Here is a 22,152-nt window from a genome sequence, read left to right on the forward strand (position 1 = left end):
GTCAGGCTGAAATAAAAAATGCTATAACCGAGATATAAAGCCGACTGGTTGTAATGACTACAAGTATGGGAGAAACACAGGAATGAATAAATGATATAGAAGATTAAATTATGGAAAATAATGAAGCTGAAAAGAAGAGGGAGAGAAAAATTTTGGATCATGAAGGTAGACTTAGGGAACTCAGCAACTCCATAAAGCATAATAGCATTCATATCATAGGAGTCCCAGAAGAAGAAGAGGGGGATAAGGGGCAGAATGTTTATTTGAGCAAATTCTACTTGAAAAATTCCCTAATCTGGGGAAGGAAACAGACATCCAAATCCAGGAGGCACAGAGAACTCCCACCACAATCAACAGAAGCAGACCAACACCAAGGCATATCATAGTTAAATCTGCAAAATACAGGGATAGGAAAAAGTCCTGAAAGCAGCAAGGGAAAAGAAATCCCTGACCTACAAGGGAAGACAAATAATGTTAGCAGCAGATTTATCCATAGAAACTTGACAGGCCAGAAGAGATGGCATGATATATTCAACATGATGAAATGGACAAATATGCAGCCAAGAATACTTTATCCAGCAAGGCTGGTATTCAGAATAGATGGAGAGATGAAGTGTTTCCCAGAGGGGCACCAGGGTGACTCAGTTGGTTAAGTGTCTGACTCTTGATTTCCACTCAGGTCATGATCTCAGGTTCGTGAGATCGAGATACTGGGCTCTGCCCTGGGAGCAGAGCCCACTTAAAATTCTCACTCCCTCTGCCACCCCTTGTCTCTCTCTCTCAAAAAAAAAAAAAAAAGTTTCCGAGACAAAAAAAAACTAAAGGAGCTCATGACCACTAAACCAGGCCTGCAAGAAATATTAAAGGGGACTCTTTGAGTGGGAAAGAAAGACCAAAAGCAATAGACTAGAAAGAAACAGAGAAAATCTCCAGAAACAACAACTTTACAGGCAACGCAATGGTGCGTAATTCATATCTATTAATAATCGCTCCAAATGCAAATGGACTAAATGCTCCAATCAAAACACATAGGGGGTCAGAATGGATTTAAAAAAAGAACAAGACCCATCTTCATGCTGCTTACAACTCATTTTAGACCTAAAGACTACTGCAGATTGAAAGTGAGGGGATGGAGAAACATTTATCATGCTAATGGACATCAAAAAGAAAGCCAGAGGAGCCATACTCATATCAGACAAACTAGATTTTAAACCAAAGACTGTAACAAGAGATGAAGAAGGACACTATATCATAATAAAGGTGGTCTATCCAACAAGAAGCTCTAACAACCGCAAATATTTAGGCCCCCATCTTGGGAACACCCAAATATATATATACCAATTAATAACAAATATAAAGAAACTCATTGATAACAATACAATAATAGTGGTGGACTTTAACACCCCACTTACAGCAATGGACAGATCATCTAAGCAGAAGATCAACAAGGAAACAAGGGCTTTGAATGATACACTGGACCAGGTGGACTTAACAGATATATTCAGAACATTTCATCCTCAGGCAGCAGAATACGCATTCTTTTCGAGGGCACATGGGACATTGTCCAGAACGGATCGCATAGGAGGTCACAAGTCAGGCCTCAACAAGTACAAATAGATTGAGATCATACCATGCATATTTTCTGACCACAATGCTATGAAACTTGAAGTCAATCACAAGAAACAATTTGGAAAGACCACTAATCCATAGAAGTTAAAGCACATCCTACTAAAGAACAAACTGAGGGTTGCTGGAGTGGTGGGGGGTGGGAGGGCTGGGGTGGCTGGGTGATGGACACTGGGGAAGGTATGTGCTATGGTGAGCACTGTGAATTGTGTAAAACTGATGAATCACAGACCTGTACCTCTGAAACAAATAATACGTTATATGTTAATTAAAAAAAAAAAAAGAATGAAAGGGTCAGCCAGGAAATTAAAGAAGAAATTTTTAAAAATGCATGGAAGCAAATGAAAATGAAAACATGACAGCCCAAGACCTTTGGGCTGCAGCAAAAGCTGTCCTAAGAGGGAAGTATATAGCAGTACAGCCTTACCTCAAGAAGCAAAAAAAAATCTCCAATGCACAACCTAACCTTCCACCTAAAGGAGCTAGAAAAAGAACAACAAATGAAGCCTAAAGCCAGCGGAAGAAGGGAAATAATGAAGATTAGAGCAGAAATAAATGATAGAGAAACAAACAAACCAAAACCCCAGTAGAACAGATCAACCCAACTAAGAACTGATTCTTTGAAAGAATTAATAAAACTGATAAACTCCCTAGCCAGACTTATCAAAAAGAAAAGAGAAAGGACCCAAATAAATAAATTCACAATTGAAAGGGGTGAGATCAGAACCAACACCAAAGAAATACAAACAATTATAAGAGAATATTATGAAAAATTAAATGCCAACAAATTGGGCCAAATGGAAGAAATGGGTAAATTCCTAGAAACCTATAAACTACCAAAACTGAAACAGGGAGAAATAGAAAACTTGAACACATAGACAATCATCAAAGAAATTGATTCAGTAATCAAAAATCTCCCAACAAACAAAAGGCCAGATGGCTTCCCAGGGGAATTCTATTAAACATTTTAAGAAGAGTTACTACCTATTCTCAAACTGTTCCAGAAAGTAGAAATGGAAGGAAAAACTTCAAAACTCATTTTTCAAGGCCAGCATTACCTTGATTCCAAAACCAGACAAAGACCCCACTAAAAAGCAGTGTTACAGGCCAATATTCCTGATAAACATGGATGCAAATTAAATCCAACAGTACATTAAAGAATCATTCACCACAGGGGTACCTGGGTGGCTCAATCAGTTGATCGTCTGCCTTCGGCTCGGGTCATGAGGGTCCCGGAATCAAGCCCCACATCGGGCTCCCTGTTCAGCGAGGAGTCTGCTTCTCCCTCTGCCTCCCACCATGCTCTCATGCTCTCTCTCTCACTCTCTCTCAAATGATTAAATAAAACCTTAAAAAAAAAAAAGAATCATTCACCACAATCATCAAGTGGAATTTATTCCTGGGTTGCAAGGGTTGTTTGATATTGGCAAATCAATCAATGTGAGACACCACATTAGTAAAAGAAAAGGTAAGAACCATATGATCCTCTCAATAGATACACAAATAACATTTGGCAAAATACAGTATCCATGCTTGATAAAAACCCTCAACAAAGTAGGGATAGAGGGAACATACCTCAACTTCATAATGGCCGTATACAAAAGACCCACAGATAATATCATCCTCAATGAGGAAAAACTGAGAGCCTTTCCCCTATGGTCAGGAACAAGACAGGGATGTCCACTCTCACCATTACTATTCGACGTATTACTAGAAATCTTAGCTTCAGCAATTGGACAACAAAAAGAAATAAAATGCATCCAAATCGTCAAGGAAGAAGTCAAACTTTCACTATTTGCAGATGACATGATACTTTATGTAGAAACCTGAAAGACTCCACCAAAAAATTGCTAGAACTAATACATGATTTCAGCAAAAGTGCAGGATATAAAATCAATATGCAGAAATCTGTTACATTTCTATATACACAAATAAGGAAGCAGCAGAAAAAGAAATCAAGGATTCGATCCCACTTACATTTGCACCAAAAACCATAAGACACTTAGGAATAAATCTAACCAAAGAGGTACAAGATCTGTACTCTGGAAACTATAGAACACTTATGAAAGAAATTGAAAAGGAAACAAAGAAATGGAAAAACATTTCATTCTCATGGATTAGCAGAATATTGTTAAAATGTCTGTACTTTCCAAAGCAATCTACACATTTAATATAAGCCCTATCAAAATACCACCAGCATTTTTCACAGAGCTGGAACAAACAATCCTAAAATTTGTATGGAACCACAAAAGTCTCTGAATAGTCAAAGGAACCTTGAAAAAGAATACCAAAACTGAAGGCGTGCCCATTCTGGATTTCACACTATATTATAAAGCTGTAATGATCAAGACAGTATGGTACTGGCACAAAAACAGACACATGGATCAGTGGAACAAAATAGAAAACCCAGAAATGGAGCCACAGCTATTGACTAATCTTCAGCAAAGCAGGAAAGAATATCCAATGGAAAAAAGTCTCTTCAATGAATGGTGATGAGAAACCTTGACAGCAACATGCAGAAGAATGAAACTGGATCACTTTCTTACACCATACACAAAAATAAATTCAAAATGGATGAAAGACCTAAATGTGAGACAGAAAACCATCAAAATCCTAGAGGAGAACACAAGAGCAACCTCTTTAACCTCAGCCATAGCAACTTCTTACTAGACACATCTCTGGAGTCAGGGGAACCAAAAGTAAAAATGAACTATTGGGACTTCATCAAGATAAAAAGCTCTGCACAGTGAAGCAAATAATCAACAAAACCAAAAGGCAGCCTACATAATGGGAGCAGATATTTGCAAATGACATACCTGACAATGGATTAGTATCCAAAATCTATAAAGAACTTATTGAACTCAACACCCAAAAAACAAGTAATCCAGTTTAGAAATGAGCAGAAGACATTAACAGATACTTTTCCAAAGAAGACATACAGATGGCTAATAGACACATGAAACGATGCTCAACATCACTCATCATCAGGGAAATACAGAGCAAAATCACAATGACATACCACCTCACACCAGTCAAAATGGCTAAAATTAATGACACAGGAAATACAGATGTTGGCGTGGAGGCAGAGAAAGGGGAACCCTCTTGCCCTGTGGGTGGAAATGCAAACTGGTGCAGCCACTCTGGAAAATAGTATGGAGATTCCTCAAAAAGTTAACCATAGGACTACCCTACAATCCAGGAATTACACTACTAAGTATTTACCTAAAGGATAAAAAAAAAATACAGATTTGAAGGGATACATGCACCCTGATGTTCATAACAACATTATCAACAGTAGGCAAACTATGGGAAGAGCCCAAATGTCCACTGACTGATGAATGGATAAAGAAGATGTGATATATATACACAATGGAATACTACTCAGCCATCAAAAAAATAAAATCTTGCCATTCGTCATGATATGGATGGAGTTAGACTGTATTACGGTAAGTGAAATAAGTCAGTCAGAGAAAGACAAATACCATACGATTTCACTCATATGTGGAATTTAAGAAACCAGATAGGTGAACATATTGGAGGGTGGGGGAAGAAAAAAGAGAGGGGAAACAAACCATAAGAGACTCCTAAAGATAGAGAACAAACTGACAGGTGATGGAGGGTGAGTGGGGGATAGGCTAGATGGGTGATGGGGATTAAGGAGGGCACTTGACGTGATGAACACTGGGTGTTGTATGTAAGTGATGAATCACTGACTTCTACTCCCAAATCCAACATTGCACTTAAATAGAATTTAAGTAAAAATTTGAAAAAAAGAAAAAAAAAAAAACCAAAAAAATAAAAGAGAAAAAAAAAACTTAAAAAATTAAAGAAAATAAGATGTTGTTGTAATAGCCTATGATAGGTTCAACTGAGGTAAAGAGAAAGAAACTTAATTGGAGAACTATTTTTCACATATTATCAGTGTAACTTTAACATCAATCAACTGGATGATTGTTGGTAAGTAATTGAAAAGACAAAGACAAAGATGACTCTGAAGTCTATAATTTTTAGGACTGGAACATATGATGGTTTTCAACAGATACAAAGAGGAGCAGGATTCGAAGGGTTATATTGGAGAGGAAGGTTATGACTAAATACTACAAGGGATTGAATCAGAACCCAGTGGGAGAATTGGGAAAGAGTAGAACCAATTCTTTCTCAGAAGGATAGTGGATTTTTGTTGTGTTTTGATTGTTTAGCATTCATTTTTCTCTTCTTCATAGCATCCCAATTCCCTTTGGGGAAGTATCACTTCTCCAGTAGTTAGAGTCTGGTGGATGTGTAATTGAGAGTCCTGCTTCCACTTAGCTGAGAAGCAACTTCTGTAATCCAAACTAAGCCACTTGGATGTTCTTTTCCCAGAAGTTTAGTACTGGACAGAGTAACAAGAGACTAGAAATAGCTGGATTCATCCCAGAGGTCAGGAGTGGAACACCAAACTATTTTTGCCATTCAAGAGACTGCTTCATAATTTCCTCTGGGGCTTCCTTGGTTCTCAAAAATTTCCAAATCCACATTTCTAAGCTTCCTTTTGATAGTATTATCTGACATGTGATATGACAATATCTTTCTGGTGAATTCCTTTTTTTTTAGGAGAATCCATTTGTGTCACCCTAGCTGATACAGAAGGGAGAGAGAAAGATGATGAAAGAATAGCATGTTAGAAAGAGTAGAGAGTGAAATTGGGGATGTTCTTATAAATATACAAATTCTAGGGTTACATAAAAAGTAGTTTATTTTTATTAATCAGGGGCTTGAAAAAAACCATAAAGGTTTTTTGTTCTGTTTTGAACAGTTACTAAAAGGAATGTGTAAGGGATTGACTAAGAATGATTAAAAGAATTGCTTATCTCATTGAAGCTGAAAACTGTAAACATTAATGGAGCCCAACCAACATGATTATGCAATTTCCTTTAAGAGTATTTAAAAATCTTGGATTTGTGAATCAGTAGGGTGATCCAGATTTGGAAAATAATGGAGTATAAACTCCACTAAGCAGTCAAGAGAGTAAAAGAATGAAAAGGGTCTAATGAGTATATACTTGACATGATGAAGCCTGGGATTCCACCTGTGTAGGGGGCTATCTAGATCATACACATGGGGGTGGGTGGAATAACTAACAGCTTCACCTGTAAGGCTGTGGCGAAGCTAGGATTTAGGATTGAACAATTCCAGGGAAAATACTTATCCAGATGCCTATAGGCAACACAGACAAGGGAAAGCCCAGTCTATGATCCAAGAGGAAAAATAAGGTTATAACACTAAATGCAGGGCTGAGCCACAAGCCCAGAGAGTAATAAAATGCTATAAATGTGAAAATTAGTGATAAATTCAGAAATCTAAGGGAGTTGGAGTAGAATGAGGCATGTTATCCAATAAACTTGGAGGATGTTTATAGCATCAAGGAACAGGGGCATACTTTCTTGTTGAAAGGGGTTAAGCAGAAAATGAAGCTCAGATTCTAATAAACTGAAAGCTAATAATAAATAATTTGAGAATAGGGAAGATCACAACAAAAGCAAAAATCAATCTTACTGAAATTGAGGAAGTAAGTATAAGAGGTGGAGTGCTCATTCAGAGAGAAAAATCTCAGGGTTTAAGATATTAGAGGTGTAGGCAGACATGTGAGTGGTTAGAGGTAAAGATTATTAATGTAAAGATCAAGGAAATGGAACTAGGGTATTAAATGAGTCATAACCTTAAACATTAATTATGGTTGTTGGAAAATTATTAGAAAGAAAGGTGAAAAAAAAGTGTCAACATGTGCATTAAAAAAAAGTTACTGATAGATTAGTCAGTGCTGAAGGGACAGACTAAGAGATAATAGCCAAGAAGGAAATCAAACTGGAGAGCATAAAGGCTATTAGTGCAAAAGGACTGTACTAAGAAGAATCCTGCTTTTGTAGTAACTGTCTGTCCTCCGTCTTTCCTTCCCTTTACTGGGTCTTCAGATCAATTTCCAAAAGCAAACTAGCCTCCTGGAATTAAGCTATTATAGCAAAATTATAGGATACAGGGTATCTTAGTCTGTTGTGGCTGCTGTAACAAAATACCACAGACTGGTTGGCTAATTTCTTTTTTTTTTTTAAAGATTTTATTTATTCACTTGAGAGAGAGAGAGAGAACAAGCAAGCACCAATGGGGGGAGAGGCAGAGGGAGATGGAGAAGCAGACTCCACGCTGATCAGGGAGCCCGATGCAGGGCTTGATCCCAGGACCCAGAGATCATGACCTGAGCCAAAGGCAGATGCTTAACCATCTGAGCCACCCAGGCGCCCCAAGGTGGCTAATTTCAACAGAGATTTATTTCTCATAGTTTTAGAGGCTGGGAAGTCCAAGATCAAAGCACCAACAAATTCAGTGTCTGGAAAGGGTCCACTTTCTGGCTGGTAGATATCCATCTTCCTTTCTGCCCTTAAAAGAGGCAAGGGAGTACTCTGGGGTCTCTTTTATAAGAATTCTAATCCCTTTCATTATGGCTCTGCCCTCACAACCTAATTACCTCCCAAGGCCCCATCTCCTAATTCCATTCACTTTGGGAGTTAGGTTTTGACATACGAACCTTGAGGAGACACAAACATTCTGTCTATAGCACAAGGCTGTTATGCAAAAGTCAATCACTTTTCTATACACTAGCAATGAACAAGTAGAATTTGACAATAAAAACAGAATAATATTTACATTAGCAATTAACAATTACATACTTAGGTATAAATCTAACAATGTATGTACAAGATTTATATGAGGAAAAACTGCAAATCCCCACAAGTTATTTTGTGGATATGGACAAACTGATTCTAAAGTTTATATGGAGTCGCGGGGCACCTGGATGTCTCAGTCGGTTAAGTGTCTGCCTTCGGCTCAGGTCATTATCCCAGGGTTCTGGGATCGAGTCCCACATCAGGCTCCCTGCTCAGCGGAGAACCTGCTTCTCCTTCTGCCTGCCGCTCCCCCTGTTTGTGCTCGCTCTCTTTCTCTCTCTCTCTGTCAAATAAATAAATATCATCTTTATATGGAGAGGCAAAGGACCCAGAATAACCAACTCGGTATTGAAGGAGAAGAGCAAAATGGGAAGACTAGAAGTACTTGACTTTCAGAATTTGCTACAGGTACAGTAATAAAGACAATATGATATTGGTGAAAGAATAGACAAATCAGATTAGTGAAACAGAATGGAGAGCCAGGAAATAGACCCGCATAAATACAGCTGATACTTGACAAAGGAGCAAAGGCAATTCGATGGATTAAAGATTGTTTTTACAACAAATACTGCTGGAACAACTCATCATCCACATGCAAAAAATGAATCTAGATACAGGTCTTATACCCCTCACAAAAATTCACTCAAAATGGATCTCAGACCTAAATATAGAGCACAAAAACTATAAAGCTTCTGGAAGATAACATAGGAAAAACCCTAGATGATCTTGGGAATGGTGATGATTTTTTAAAAATACATCACCAAAGGCATGATCTATGAAAGAAAGAATTAGTAGTTAGACTTTGTTAAAATTAAGAACTCATGCTCTGTGAAATGCAATGTCAAGAAATTGAGAAGACAAGCCACAGACAGGGAACATATTTGCAAAAGACACATCTAAGAAGGGATTACTATCCAAAATGGGCCCAAGACATGAACAGACACCTTACCAAAGAAGATATATAGATGGTAAATAAGCATACAAAAAGATGTTCCAGGGGTGCCTGGGTGGCTCAGTCAGTTAAGCATGTGCCTTGGCAGGTCATGATCCCAGGGTTCTGGGATGGAACCCCGCATCAGGCTCCCTCCTCAGCGGAGAGCCTGCTTCTCCCTCTCCAGTTCCCCCTCCTGCTGTGTTCCCTCTCTCGCTGTCTCTCTCTGTCAGATAAATAAATAAAATCTTTAAAAAAAAGATGTTCCAATCATATGTCATTGGGGAAATACAAATTAAGACAGAAATAAGATACCACTATATACCCATTAGAATGGCCAAAATTCAAAACACTGGTAACTTCAAATACTGGTGAGAATGTGGATCAATAGGAGCTCTCATTCATTGCTGGTGGGAATGCAAAATGGTACAGCCACTTCGGAGGACAGTTTGGAAGTTTCTTAAAACATTAAGCATACTTTTACCATGCAATTCGGCAATCACGCCCTTTGGTATCTACCCACAGGAAAACTTATGTCCACACGAGAGTTTGCACACAGATGTTTATAGCAGCTTATTTATAATTGGCAAATCTTGGAAGCAACCAAGATGTCCCTAAGTAGGTAAATGGATAAACTGTGGTATATTCAGACAATGGAATATTATTCAACACTTAAAAAAATGAGCTATCAAGCCAAGAAAAGATATGGAGGAAACTTAAATGCATATTGCTAAGTGAAAAGTTGATCTAAAAAGGCTACGCAATGTGTGGTTCCCAACTATGATATTAAGGGAAAAGAAACATTATGGAGACAATAAAAAGATAAGTATTTGCCATCACTTTGAGGGGAGAGGGAGAGATGAATAGGCAGAACACAGAGGAATTTTAGGGCAGTGAAACTATTTTGTATGATACTATAATAGTGGATATATTATATTGCAAATTTGTCCAATTGCATAGGATGTAAAACTCCAAGAGTGAACCCCAATGTAAACTACAGACTTGTGATGATAATGATGTGTCAGTGTAGGTTCATCAGTGGTAACAAATGTACCAGTCTTGTGGAGGATGTTGATAATGAGGAGTATTGCATCGTGGGGGTAGGGAATAGATAAGAAATCTCCATACCTTCTGCTCAATTGATTGATATGAACCTTAAACTGCTCTAAAATTAAGGTCAATTAAAAATAAACAACAAGGCAGATAAAATATTCAGGAAATAATTTTCTTAATTTAATAAGAATTGGATATTTGAGATCAGATGACTCTGTTATTTATAACCTCATCACATCGACTAAAAGAGCCTATTGCTTAAGTAAATTCAAATTTACTAGAGATGTTGAAAATAGTTGTACCCTCTTTAAAGATCAAATTTAAATGACCTATTTCCAAATGCACACATTTTTGATACGTGACTTTCATATTTCCAATCCTCATGACCGTAAAGTACTTGACATACCAATACTCCTCAGAGACTTTTTGCTCACATACGACAGTTTTCCACTGCAAAGTTTTAGAAATAATCTAAATTATTCAACTGGATGCATATCATAGATTTTGGAAAATAAACTTCCTGAATACTAATTAATAAAACATTAGCATGCAAAAAAAATGGACTCAACAGTTCTCAGAACCACTACTAGCTAGTACTTATTTAGCAATTATTCTGTGACGAGTAGTATGCAGCATATTTTATGTAAGTTTTATTTAAATATCCTAACAATTTAGGAGATATCTACTACCATCATCATTATTTTACAGATGAGGAATGGAGAAATAATTATTTAAACTAATGTAACTAGTAGGTGAATTTACTGGGTTGAACAATATTGCTCCAAAATTCATCTCCACTCAGAATCTCAGGATATGACCTTATTTGCAAAGAGAGTCTTTATAGATGCAATTGTAGAGTGGGCTCTGAATCCAATGGCTAAAAAAAGAGAAAGGCCATTTGAAGACACAGAGGCACAAAGGGAAGAAAGCCATGTGACAATGGAGGTAGAGATTCAAATGATGCATCTATAAGCCAAAAGACATCAAAGACTGTCAGAGCCATAGAAACTAGGAGAGGCATGGAACAGATACTCCCTCAAAACCTCCAGAAGGATGGGGCGCCTGGGTGGCTCAGTCATTAAGCGGCTGCCTTCGGCTCAAGTCCTGGTCACAGGGTCCTGGGATCGGGCCCTGCATTGGGCTCCCTGCTCAGCGGGAAGCCTGCTTCTCCCTCTCCCACTCCCCTTGCTCGTGTTCCCTCTCTTGGTGTGTCTCTCTGTGTCAAATAAATAAATAAAACCTTTAAAAAAAAAAAAACACCTCCAGAAGGAAACAACCCTGCTGATACTTTGATTTCAGATTTCTGGTTTCCAAACCAAAAGAATAAATTTATCTTGTTTTAAGCCACCTGGTGTGTGGTAATCTATTACAGCAGTCCTAGAAAAGTAATACAGCAAAGAACTATCTTAAATCCAGGTCTAACTGACTTTAAAGGCTAAGTTTTAGTCATTTTATTACATTAATGTCAGAAGGTCTTGCACAAATGTCTATTATAGCACTAATTCCTCTTCATGGCTATTATCTATAACTAAGGGGAGAGACTATGTCTCATTCATCTTTCTACTCCCAGGCCTAGCATGATGCCTGGCATGTAGCACATATTACTGGTTGTGAAAAGAAAAATGAGTATCTATTCCTATAAACAAACAATTTGTTCCTTTGTGCTTCTCTCATTTCTAACACATAACAGGAAAATGCTTTGGTTAATATCAACAACAATGAAGAATATTGTAAGTAAATTATGTTGTTAAAATACATTTCTATAGTTTATAACTTTATTTGTAAGTTAATCCTTTACTCTTAAAGTCATGTTCTGCCTGTGAATGATCTTATATTTGGGTTTCTATTTCATTCTTAAGATTATGCCTTGTTATAGGCAGAATTTAAAGCAATTATTCCATTACAGTGCAATAAAATAAATTAGCATAAAATAATTGCATATAAAAGTGGGACAAAGCATAGAAGAAAAGTTAACATGAAGACAAGAGTGACATTTGAAAAATAAATATGCATAGAGTAGGTTCTCTAGCTTGCTAGAGATGAGTCACAGATTTGATGCTAAGGATTGTAACAGGAATCTCAGAATAAGAAGATATACTCAGAGTATCCTCAAGTTAAAAACATACCATTTGCTCATAAGACTCTTAAAAAGTTATTCCTGGCTAGAGACCAGGAAGGATAGTTCTCCTAGGCCTGTACATAAAGAAGGTAATTTCATGCATTGGATTTTAAGCTGTGCAGTCTTGTTGGGGAATAGGACGCTATTATCCAAAGAACACAAATTTCAGAATCATACAAAACTGGGTTCAAATCTGGGCTCTACCATTTGCCAACTATATGATCTTGGAGAAGTGCTTGAATCGGTTCCATTTTTGTTCCACTGGGGATAATAAAAGTTACTTCATGCAATTTTTATGAGGCTTAAAGAAGTAAGATCTGTAAAACACCTGGCAGGGAGGAGATGTTCCTCATCAGTTCTCTTCTAATAAATGGTCACCTCTCACCATAGACCTCTAGGCAGTCATTTACTCGCTAGTTGCTTATTACCCTTTCTCACTCCAGGTCTAAACTGATACTCATTTCTAGCAACCCACGAACTATTGAGTTCTAATTCTATATTTACACAGTCATAGACACACTAATTTGTATTTAGCAGTGTACATAAGCTACACTGTATATATGCATTTTATTAAGAAAAATTTTAAAATAAAAGACTGAAAAATAACAATCCTGCACATCATTCTCTTCAATAAACACAGACCTCAGACTGAATTTAAGGTGGGAGATTGGATGCTGGTGTTCAATCCTCGGAGTCTGCCTTGATTTCTGTCTCACCATGCATGTGCCTCACAACAGTGAGTGTGATGCAAGTGTGCAAAGATAGCCTTTGTTAACAATCATGGCCCCTAAACCAAAGACAATTGCTTCATCCAGTGCTAATCTGAGAAATCAGAAATGCATTCTAATTTTGGAGGCAGAACTAGTTGCATTGGACTATGGTGATATAGCTGATTCCTAGTAGACTGTGAACCATAGTTTTGATTCTTTGTGATCATGGGTATAATCCTGAGGCAGATTTGAAAACCTAGTTTCTTTGGAAGATAGGACTTCATTTTATATCCTATTGTGCCAGATAGAATATAGGTGTTCAGTGAATACATGGAGGCAGGGGAAGACAAGTTTAGAGTTTTAATAGACTTGCTGGTTACATAAAACCAAACATTCATACCTGTTATTTCTCTCTCTGTTCATGACATAAGAATCTTTCAGCTCTGGTGCTCTCTTCCTAGCCAGAGGTTAGATTAGCCAGGAAATTTCTCCAGTTTCCTATCTCTTCTCTTTTCAACAAAAATCAAAACAACTCATTAGGCATTTCTTTTTCCAGATTATTGAACTGTCTCAGCCTCAGAAGGATACAGATAAAAGAAGACTGGATTGGGGTAAAGAGGTCTGAGATCAAGTTCTACCTCCCCTAACAATTGAGCAACCTCTGGCAACATGCGTAATCTTCTCTCTCTGGGCATCGGTCCTTCCTTATCTGCAAACAGGGAGCAAGATTAGATGATCTTTATAAGGTCATATTGATAAATAGTTTTTGGATTTATATTCTACTTATTTAAGGTCTTTCCTGATCATGAAGACAGAAACATTGTCCCCTGTGTTCCTCAAAGATTTTATATGGAATCTCATCTCTCTTACATAATGGAAAACTTTTCCTTCTTTCTAAGATTGAGAGTTTTTAATCACAAACTGGGACTAATTTAATAGATCTTAGCTCATCTTCAACAAGAAAAGGATTCTATGTGCTCCTATTTTATATTTGTATCTAAAAATATGCTAACAATATATAAAAAAAACTCTGTAGATCTCATAATTGCTTAAATCGTAGGCAGGTTAGAACCATATTTTACTAGTGTATCTTAGGTTGATATTTTCAGAAGGATCTGGTGATAAATTGTTATGTTACATTTTAATGTAATTGACCAACAGTTGTGGCCATTTGTGACAGAAAACATCCATTGCCTACACACCTACATCTCCCCCTCCTCTTTCCTGCTAATAGAACCCTGGTGTATTCAGCTAGCATATCAAGGATGGTCTTACTGAGAAAGCTGATCCCTGCCCCAGTTCTGGAAGATAAATCATAAGTGACCTGAATTAATTATAGTAATACCATCCTTCTTCCCACTTCTCCTGCCCCACAGTGACTTATCTCAGGGGCATTATGTGACTCAGTTCTGATCAAAGTGATATAGGAAAGGTCTGGGGGACAAAAACTTCTGAGAAATTGTACTCTCTTAAAAAAAATGAAAAGACAGACTCAGTTGGTGTGCTCTATAATCCCTGTTTGTGCTCCTCTCTTCATGCCTGTAGGGTCCTGTAACCATCCTGTGGCAATGTGGCAATAAAGAATGGAAGCTAACATGCCTATGATTGTCCTTGCTGCCTTAGGCTGCCTACTTCTTTACTTCTTATTACCAGAGACAAATGGTTATAGCAAACTCTAGTTTTGCTTTCTGTCCCTTGTAGCTGAAGATTACAGCCCAGGTATTTTGTAGAATTAGTCTAAGTTTGGGTTTTTCCAATGTTGCCTCATGATTAGAGTCAGGTTATGCATCTTTGGCAAGAATATTAGAGAAGAAACACTATGTTCTTCTCATTGCATCCTATCAGGTGATACACAATTCAATTTGTCCCCTTGCTGATCATGTTCTTTGATCACCTCGCTAAGATAAGAGCTGCCAGAATTCTCTGCTATAGAATTACTAATTTTCCCTTTGCCATTCATAAGCATTCTATGAAGAGAGTTACTTTGAGGCTGATGATATCCAAGAGTGCGCATTCACGATTTCCTACTTTATTCAAGATTTATACTGTTATTGGTATTTTATGTTCAAATTGTCCCCCATTTGGCCAGTGTGAGACTCTTCAAACTGGCTTTTCTCTCCTTTTAATATGTCCACATCACTCTGCCAGCACTTTTTTTCTGGAGAAAAAGATGTCCCAGAATCATTTTGTTCTCTTCCCTGCCCCAGGCTTGGAGTTAGTCATATACTGGAGGGTGGTATTTAGAATTCAAAATCCAGCTGCTAGGTGTCTTTGAGTCTATTGAAATATCATTGCTACTCAACCCTAGCAATACTCACACGTACATACACACATTAAAATCTATGTATTTCTTTATCTACATATGTTGAAAACCATGAGTTCACACTGATATATCTAATTCTAAACTAACAAGACAGAGTTCCTTCTAGCTTATTTCCTTTCCCATACTTGGAATTCCCCTCTGCAAAGGTGAGAAATGTGCTTCCCATTGTCTTCATACATTTACTTATTTGTTCAGTTCCTCAGTAAGTAATATCTCCCATTGTTTCTACCAGTCTCTTCCCTGCATGGATACACTCTTCACCCTTTTTGAGTTCTGATTCATTGTACTAGACCCCATCCCTGGGTGAGCACCCAACTCACCTGCCTGGGTTCTGATATCCCTCAGTTGGGAAGCTTCCTCACCTCCTTGGGCTGCAATACTTTCCTGTAAAGACATTCCCTCACCCTACTTAGGTCCTGACACCAGATCACCTGCATAGACACTCTCTATCATCTCTACTGGCTCCAATACCCCATGCCAGGCTGCCTCCACATGTAGACACCATTTTTGACCTCACCCAAGTTTTGATACACCTAAGTTGAGTTTCCCCACCACGTGGATGCCTTCCTTATCTCACCAAGGCTCTGACCACTTGCACCATGTTTGATGCTCTCATTTAGGCTCTAGTGTTCCATGCCTGAGCACTGCCCATGTGGACACCTCCTCAAATTGCTCGTGTGCTGATACCCTACTCCGGGATGTCCTCCTGTGTGATATCCTCCTCACCCTGCTTGGGCTCTGGCACATTGCCTCAGGCTGTCTCTCCAAGAGGAAATCCTCCTCACTTTCTTGAACTTTGTGATACTGAGCCATTGTAGCCCCCCTCACTCTGGCATAGACATCACCTTGATCAACCCTACTTAATGGCTTTAGGACTGAACTTTTTGGGAAGGTAAGGAGAGAGAAGAAGAAGATGAAGAAGGAGAGATTCTTTCTCCAATAAAGATTGAAGAATCTTATTAGAAAGTCAATTCATACTATTGAAATATGCCTAACAACCTGAGAAGTGACCATTTTCATCCTGAGTTGGGAAATGAGGAAAGTTTGGGGGAACACTTGGGAGTCTACACTATTTTCCTTACCATGATGGCAACATTGTTTTGTTTTGTTAGTTCTCACCATATATATCACATCTTTAATTTATATTTGAATAGAATAAGAGGACACTGTCTTCTAGAGCTGGCTATTGCTTCTGGATACCACATAAGGTTGCTGCTTCAGACCCCTCTACCACGTTCACCTTTCCATTGCCGGAAATGCTCACCTAACGGTTCGGGTTCCCACCCAGTGTTCAGTGGTGTCTCGTATTGAACTTTCAGTTTATAGCCCTTTTAACTTTTTCCATAGTCAGCTATTACTGATCAAACTAAAACCATGGGTCCAGGGTAGTTGAGATTAAAGAAACTTCTAGTATTAGCTGTACACTATTCCAATTTGAATTTAGGAAAATCTGTTGGGGTGGACAAAGGCATTCCTAAATTAGGCCCAATTATAACTTGTGGCCAAACAAAAGACCATGGCTCCACAAATTTTAAAAAATAACCATGAGAGACTATGGGCTCTAAGTAACAAACTGAGGGTTTTAGAGGGGAGGGGTGGGGGGATGGGTTAACCTGGTGATGGGTATTAAAGAGGGCATGTATTGCATGGAGCACTGAGTGTTATAAGTAAACAATGAATCATGGAACACTACATCATAAACTAATGATGTACTGTATGGCAACAAACATAATAAATAAAATAAAATAAAATAATTTAAAAAATAAAAGCAATAAGCAGTAAGCACACATACACACACACACACAACTTCAGGAAAGGGTGATTTTAGGCTACTTATGCAGACTCAATACAGAGACCTGTATATTCCCAGCCAAATAAACAAAAGTTAATGAAAGCTAAGGGGTCTTCTCTAAATCAGTGTTTTTCAATTTTTTAAAAAATCCCTTTTTGATAAATTTAAGAATCTCAATTGCTCGCCAGTCTATATTTCATATTTCTAATTTTATAAGTATTTTTCCTTTCTAAAATATAACATTAAACTACATACTGAATATAATTTTTCAATCTTCTTAGTCTTCTGAAGATTCAGAGGCTCCTACTCCACCTATGTTCTCCCCCAACCCCTGGTACTATTTGTCCTTCTGCTGAAAATCAATGCTCTGGTTATCAAATGGAAAGTAGAATTAGGGTGCCTGGGTGGCTCAGTCGGTGAAGCATCTGCCTTCAGCTCAGGTCATGATCCCAGGGTCCTGGGATAGAGCCCCACCTTGGGCTCCCTGCTCAGTAGGGAGCCTGCTTCTCCCTCTGCCCCTCCCCATGACCCCACTCGTACTCTTTCTCTCTTTCAAATAAATAAATAAAATCTTTAAAAAAGAAAAAAGAATTAATTCCATTTTTCAGCAACCATAGCTATGTATTAATTGAAAGTTAATGAGTCTGACCATTCAACAAAGGTTAAGAATTCATGATGAAAATTACTCAGACACAAGTAAATTCCCTAAGAAGAGCAAGTAGATATAATTTTAAATTAATGATGCTTTCTCAGATAAGCATGTGTAATAATTGCATGATTCCTAGTCATGCATGGCTTGTTGCCAAATGGTGCTTAGCCCTCACTTAATCCCTTATCTCCACCACAGGGTTTTTTTTTTTTTTTTCAATAATTCCTATTTACCCCTATTCTCACTCCCCATCGTAGCTATTCCAACTGTTATTCTCTTGATTACACCACTGCCTAATTTGTTCTCCAGGGATGCCTTAATCATTTATTTCATAATGAAAATAAAAGTTGTCAGGGCATTAACACTGTGGTAGGCAGAATAATGGCTCTCTAAAGATGACCATACTCTTAACCCTACAACCTACAAGTATGTTACCTTACACAGCAAAAGGGACTTTGCAGATGCAATTATGAGTATAGACCTTGAGATGGAAAGATTATTCTGGATTATCTAGATGGGCCCAATTTCACCACTGTAGTCCTTAAAAGCAGAGAACCTTTCCAGCTACAGAGAGACGTGACGATAGAAGGTATAGGAGAGATTTGAAGCATGAGAAAAACTTGCCCTGCCATTACCAACTTTGAAGACAGAGAAAGATGGCTACTAGCCAAGGAATGAGGTGTTCTTTAGAAGCTGAGGATGGCCTTCAGCTAACAGCCAGTAAGAGAACAAATATTTTGGTCCTATAACCACAACAAACTGAATTCCATCCTAGAGCCTCCAGTGGGGAACGCACCTCTGTCAACATCTTGATTTCAGATTTGTGAAACTGGAGCAGAGGAATCAGATGAGCTCATCAGAGTTCCTACCTACTGTGAGATCATAAGGTCTGTATTGCTTATGCCACTAAATTTGTCATGGCAGCAACAGGACACAAATAAGAACATTAATACACTCTTTGCTATGTTTTGGTTTCATGCAGGACTATTTTCAGATCATATTCAAAGTGATAAGTATTGATTATTTGATATCCACTATTTTTATAGTTAATAACCACCACAAAATTTTCTGACTGCTAATGACACTTTTCAGCTCTAATGTTCTGGTTGAATAGTTTACCTGAGCTTCAGAGTTCAAAGAGGCTTTCCTAAAATTAATTTTTTCCATTTTATGGAGAATCTCTGTGATAAGAAATATTGAGATGTTTTAGAGACTGATTTTTTTCCCATATAACCATGGGATTTTTGGTTCTCTTTCTTCTAAATTTATATAATTTCTAATGAGTTTATTGAGTCGCACTCAGTAGGCTTCAAGAGGAAGGCAACTTTATTGTTTCTCTACATACTCCATTAAACTTAGTCCATTGATTCATCCTTCTTCATAGTGGATAAAATCTCCAGAAAATGCCAGAGCTTTTAGGACCCTATCAGATGTGAAAACATAATCTCACTTTTATGTAATAACAAGTCAGTTCAACCCATAATTAGAACTTAAATTTCTCATTCTTATCTGCTTTATGTCTTTGCCTCTTCCCCAGCTTACTCCAGGCTGCACAGTGGAGTTATAGACTTCTTCATTATTTCTTCACTTTGCTCTTTTTCTCATTTCTCCTAACCCTAGACCCTCCAGTGTTAAAGCAGGGAGAAGAGGGAGATGGAAGGGGATAGACAACTTCTTATTAGACTTGTTTGACTGTAATCAGGTGTTGGTATCTCCCGGGTATGTCAGATGATCAGCTGCTTCTTCAATGAGATGCTTCTGTGGGTCCCTGGAGATCATCTTGCTGGAATATCCCATTGCTGCTCCCTGGCATTAGGGAAATTTCCTCTACCCAGCCAGATATGATTCTGTCAAGCCCTGGCCTCTGGCAATCCATCCTCTTGTGCTGGTAGTTAGCCTTCCAGTGATCTTTTTTGGGGGAAAACCTGTGAAAAGGGCTCACAGCAGCCTACCTTCCATGGGTCACCTCTGGCCCATAGAAGATACATGCCCTTGTTTCATCTCATGTGGAGATTCACCTTGCTTCTACTCAAATCCTCTCTTTTCTTTGACTTTTGGCAAACCTTGTGGGTCATTTGACTTCTCCAGACATGAACCACATTTTAATCTCTATGTTTTCCTTAGTTTCAGAGCTCACAGGCCAAGTACTTTTCATGGCTCTCTTGAAGTCTGCCTCTCCTGAGAAGACTTCCTCAAGTCAAGGAATAAGTAACTCTCTTTAAATAACTCTCACTCTCCCATCACTTACCTTCTACTGAATTCTCTGATACACATTGGCAGAGCCATTTTTTGTCACTTCCTTTATAAATGGTCCATCTTGCCTAACAAGGGAGTACTTGTTATTCTCAGCTTTGGGGACTTGGTCTAAATCCCCAGACAGGAAGAGCCATATTTTGGTGTCCTGTCACACTTCTCCAAATGCTCTGTTTCTATGATAGTGCCTTGCAAAATGAAAGTTAAAGTTCATCTGAAATCCATGTAACTGCTAGCACCCTAAGAGTGCATATTTAGAAATTATCAAAGAAGGAAGGAAGGAAGGAAGGAAGGAAAGAAGGAAGGAAGGGAGGGAGGAAAGGATAGAGAGAGAAAGAAAGAGAAAGAAAGAAGAAAGGAAGGAAGGAAAGAAGGAAGGAAGGAAGGAGAGAGAAAGAAAGAGAAAGAAAGAAAGAAAGAAAGAAAGAAAGAAAGAAAGAAAGAAAGAAAGAAAGAGAAAGAAAGAAAGAAAGAAAGAAAGAAAGAAAGAAAGAAAGAAAGAAAGAAAGAAAGAAAGAAAAGAAAGAAAGGCCACCCAGTGTCTAATCTTGAATTTAGTTTTATTAAAAGGAAAGGAAACACAGGACTACATCCTGAGTAAGGCTTCCAGAGAAAGTTCTGCTGTCTGAGGTTGACTATGTAGGCAAACTCATATAACTTTAAATTGTTTTAAAATCCAACAGATTAAAGAAATGTTTGATAGAATCCCTCTTCCAAATACATGGAATTTGCTACTGTTCACTTAAGAATTTTTCTTTTCCAGTATATATGTCATCCAGATTAAAGAGGTTTAAATTTTCAGTTCTTTATCCAGATTCATGATTTATTGAACCAGTGAACTGCTAACAAAAATGGCTAATTCATGGCTAATATACATGTAGAAACTCATCAGATTGAGAAAACAAAAGAGATTTACTGATTTGAAAGGCTCATAAGATCAAAACTGACAATAAATAATGTTAAATATCTTTGCTAAATATGTAATGTGAAGTTTCATACATAAGGGATTACTTAAAATTTGCTTAAACCAATTATTCTTTATTAAAACGTTAAAAGGCACAGAGTTGGCATGAAATGAGACCAGAGGTTGCCTATCACCCAGGAATACCTATTTCAAAGGCTATATATCTTGAAGCAAAATTTTGATCCTCACAGGAGCACCTCAGTATATGGAGAAACTTTGATGTTAATAAATAAAAAGTGCTGAAATAAAATTCTATATATTAGATTCAGCTTTCCCATACTATAAAATTGGAGATTATTCTTCTAGGTGACAAAAATCTATCTAAATTATACTTATTAATAATACTTTTTAAAATATGCAGCCAGACCTAAAAAAAGAAATAGCTGATCCCAAAGATATGACTCCAAGTGAGATACAGAACCTAAAAGAAAATAAATATACTCAAAATCAGGTACTTTCAGGTGAGATAGGAGTGGCCAAGCAGCATAGAATACTCTGGTGGTAGCAAATTCAAATCCTTTTTATTTTGTCCAAATTTCCAATCTGTCTTTTTTCTTTTCCTTAAATATACTACAGTGTAACCCTCCTCCTTGGTCTTTCTCTCCCACTCTTTTGACATTTCAAGATTCTATCTTCCCCAGCATCTTAAACTCACTGTGCTATCTTGTATTTCCTCAAGGGTCTGTCAAAAATCAGTTAGGTTTATCTGGTAAACTATATCATGCTCAAATGTTAATGGTTTGCTAGAGCTTTATGTCATTTACCCCTTATGACACATTTGTGTTTTTTTGTTTTCCCGTTGTTCAAGTACCTTCTGTAAAGATTATGACTAAATAAGAAGCATTTTAGTCACTTATTATGCAAGCCAGTAAGGAAGGTGTTTTTGCAGTGGTGCTTTGGATAGAATGTAGAGTAAATTTTTGTTATGAGGCATCAACTCTACTTATAAGATCTTTGGTAATAAGCTGTATAATGTGAGGGCCTAAGATTATAGACTCTGGAATCAGAACATCTAAGTACACGTTCTTACT

The 22,152-nt window shown here is 37.7% G+C and overlaps 1 protein-coding gene across 12 annotated transcripts in view; it reads left to right on the forward strand.

The window, feature by feature from the left end:
• Positions 1-22,152, forward strand: part of KITLG (KIT ligand) — a 200,069-nt gene that overhangs the window by 105,967 nt on the left and 71,950 nt on the right. The window contains exon 11 of one of the 12 annotated variants that reach the window (XM_064590812.1): positions 12,002-12,077. The exons of 8 other annotated variants lie outside the window; for them this stretch is intronic. In XM_064590812.1, the coding sequence (XP_064446882.1) occupies positions 12,002-12,062 (61 nt within the window). In that variant the 3' untranslated portion in view covers positions 12,063-12,077. Of the gene's footprint in view, positions 1-12,001; positions 12,078-13,696; positions 14,803-18,679; positions 18,696-22,152 lie in introns of those variants that run through there. 3 more of the 12 variants (XM_064590815.1, XM_064590817.1, XM_054506892.2) reach the window with 3 other exon arrangements.

Source organism: Mirounga angustirostris, unplaced genomic scaffold (assembly GCF_029215605.1).
Source record: "Mirounga angustirostris isolate CCGP_5_RB_7025 unplaced genomic scaffold, mMirAng1.0.hap1 SCAF_5, whole genome shotgun sequence".
In the NCBI taxonomy this organism is placed as follows: Eukaryota; Metazoa; Chordata; class Mammalia; order Carnivora; family Phocidae; genus Mirounga; species Mirounga angustirostris.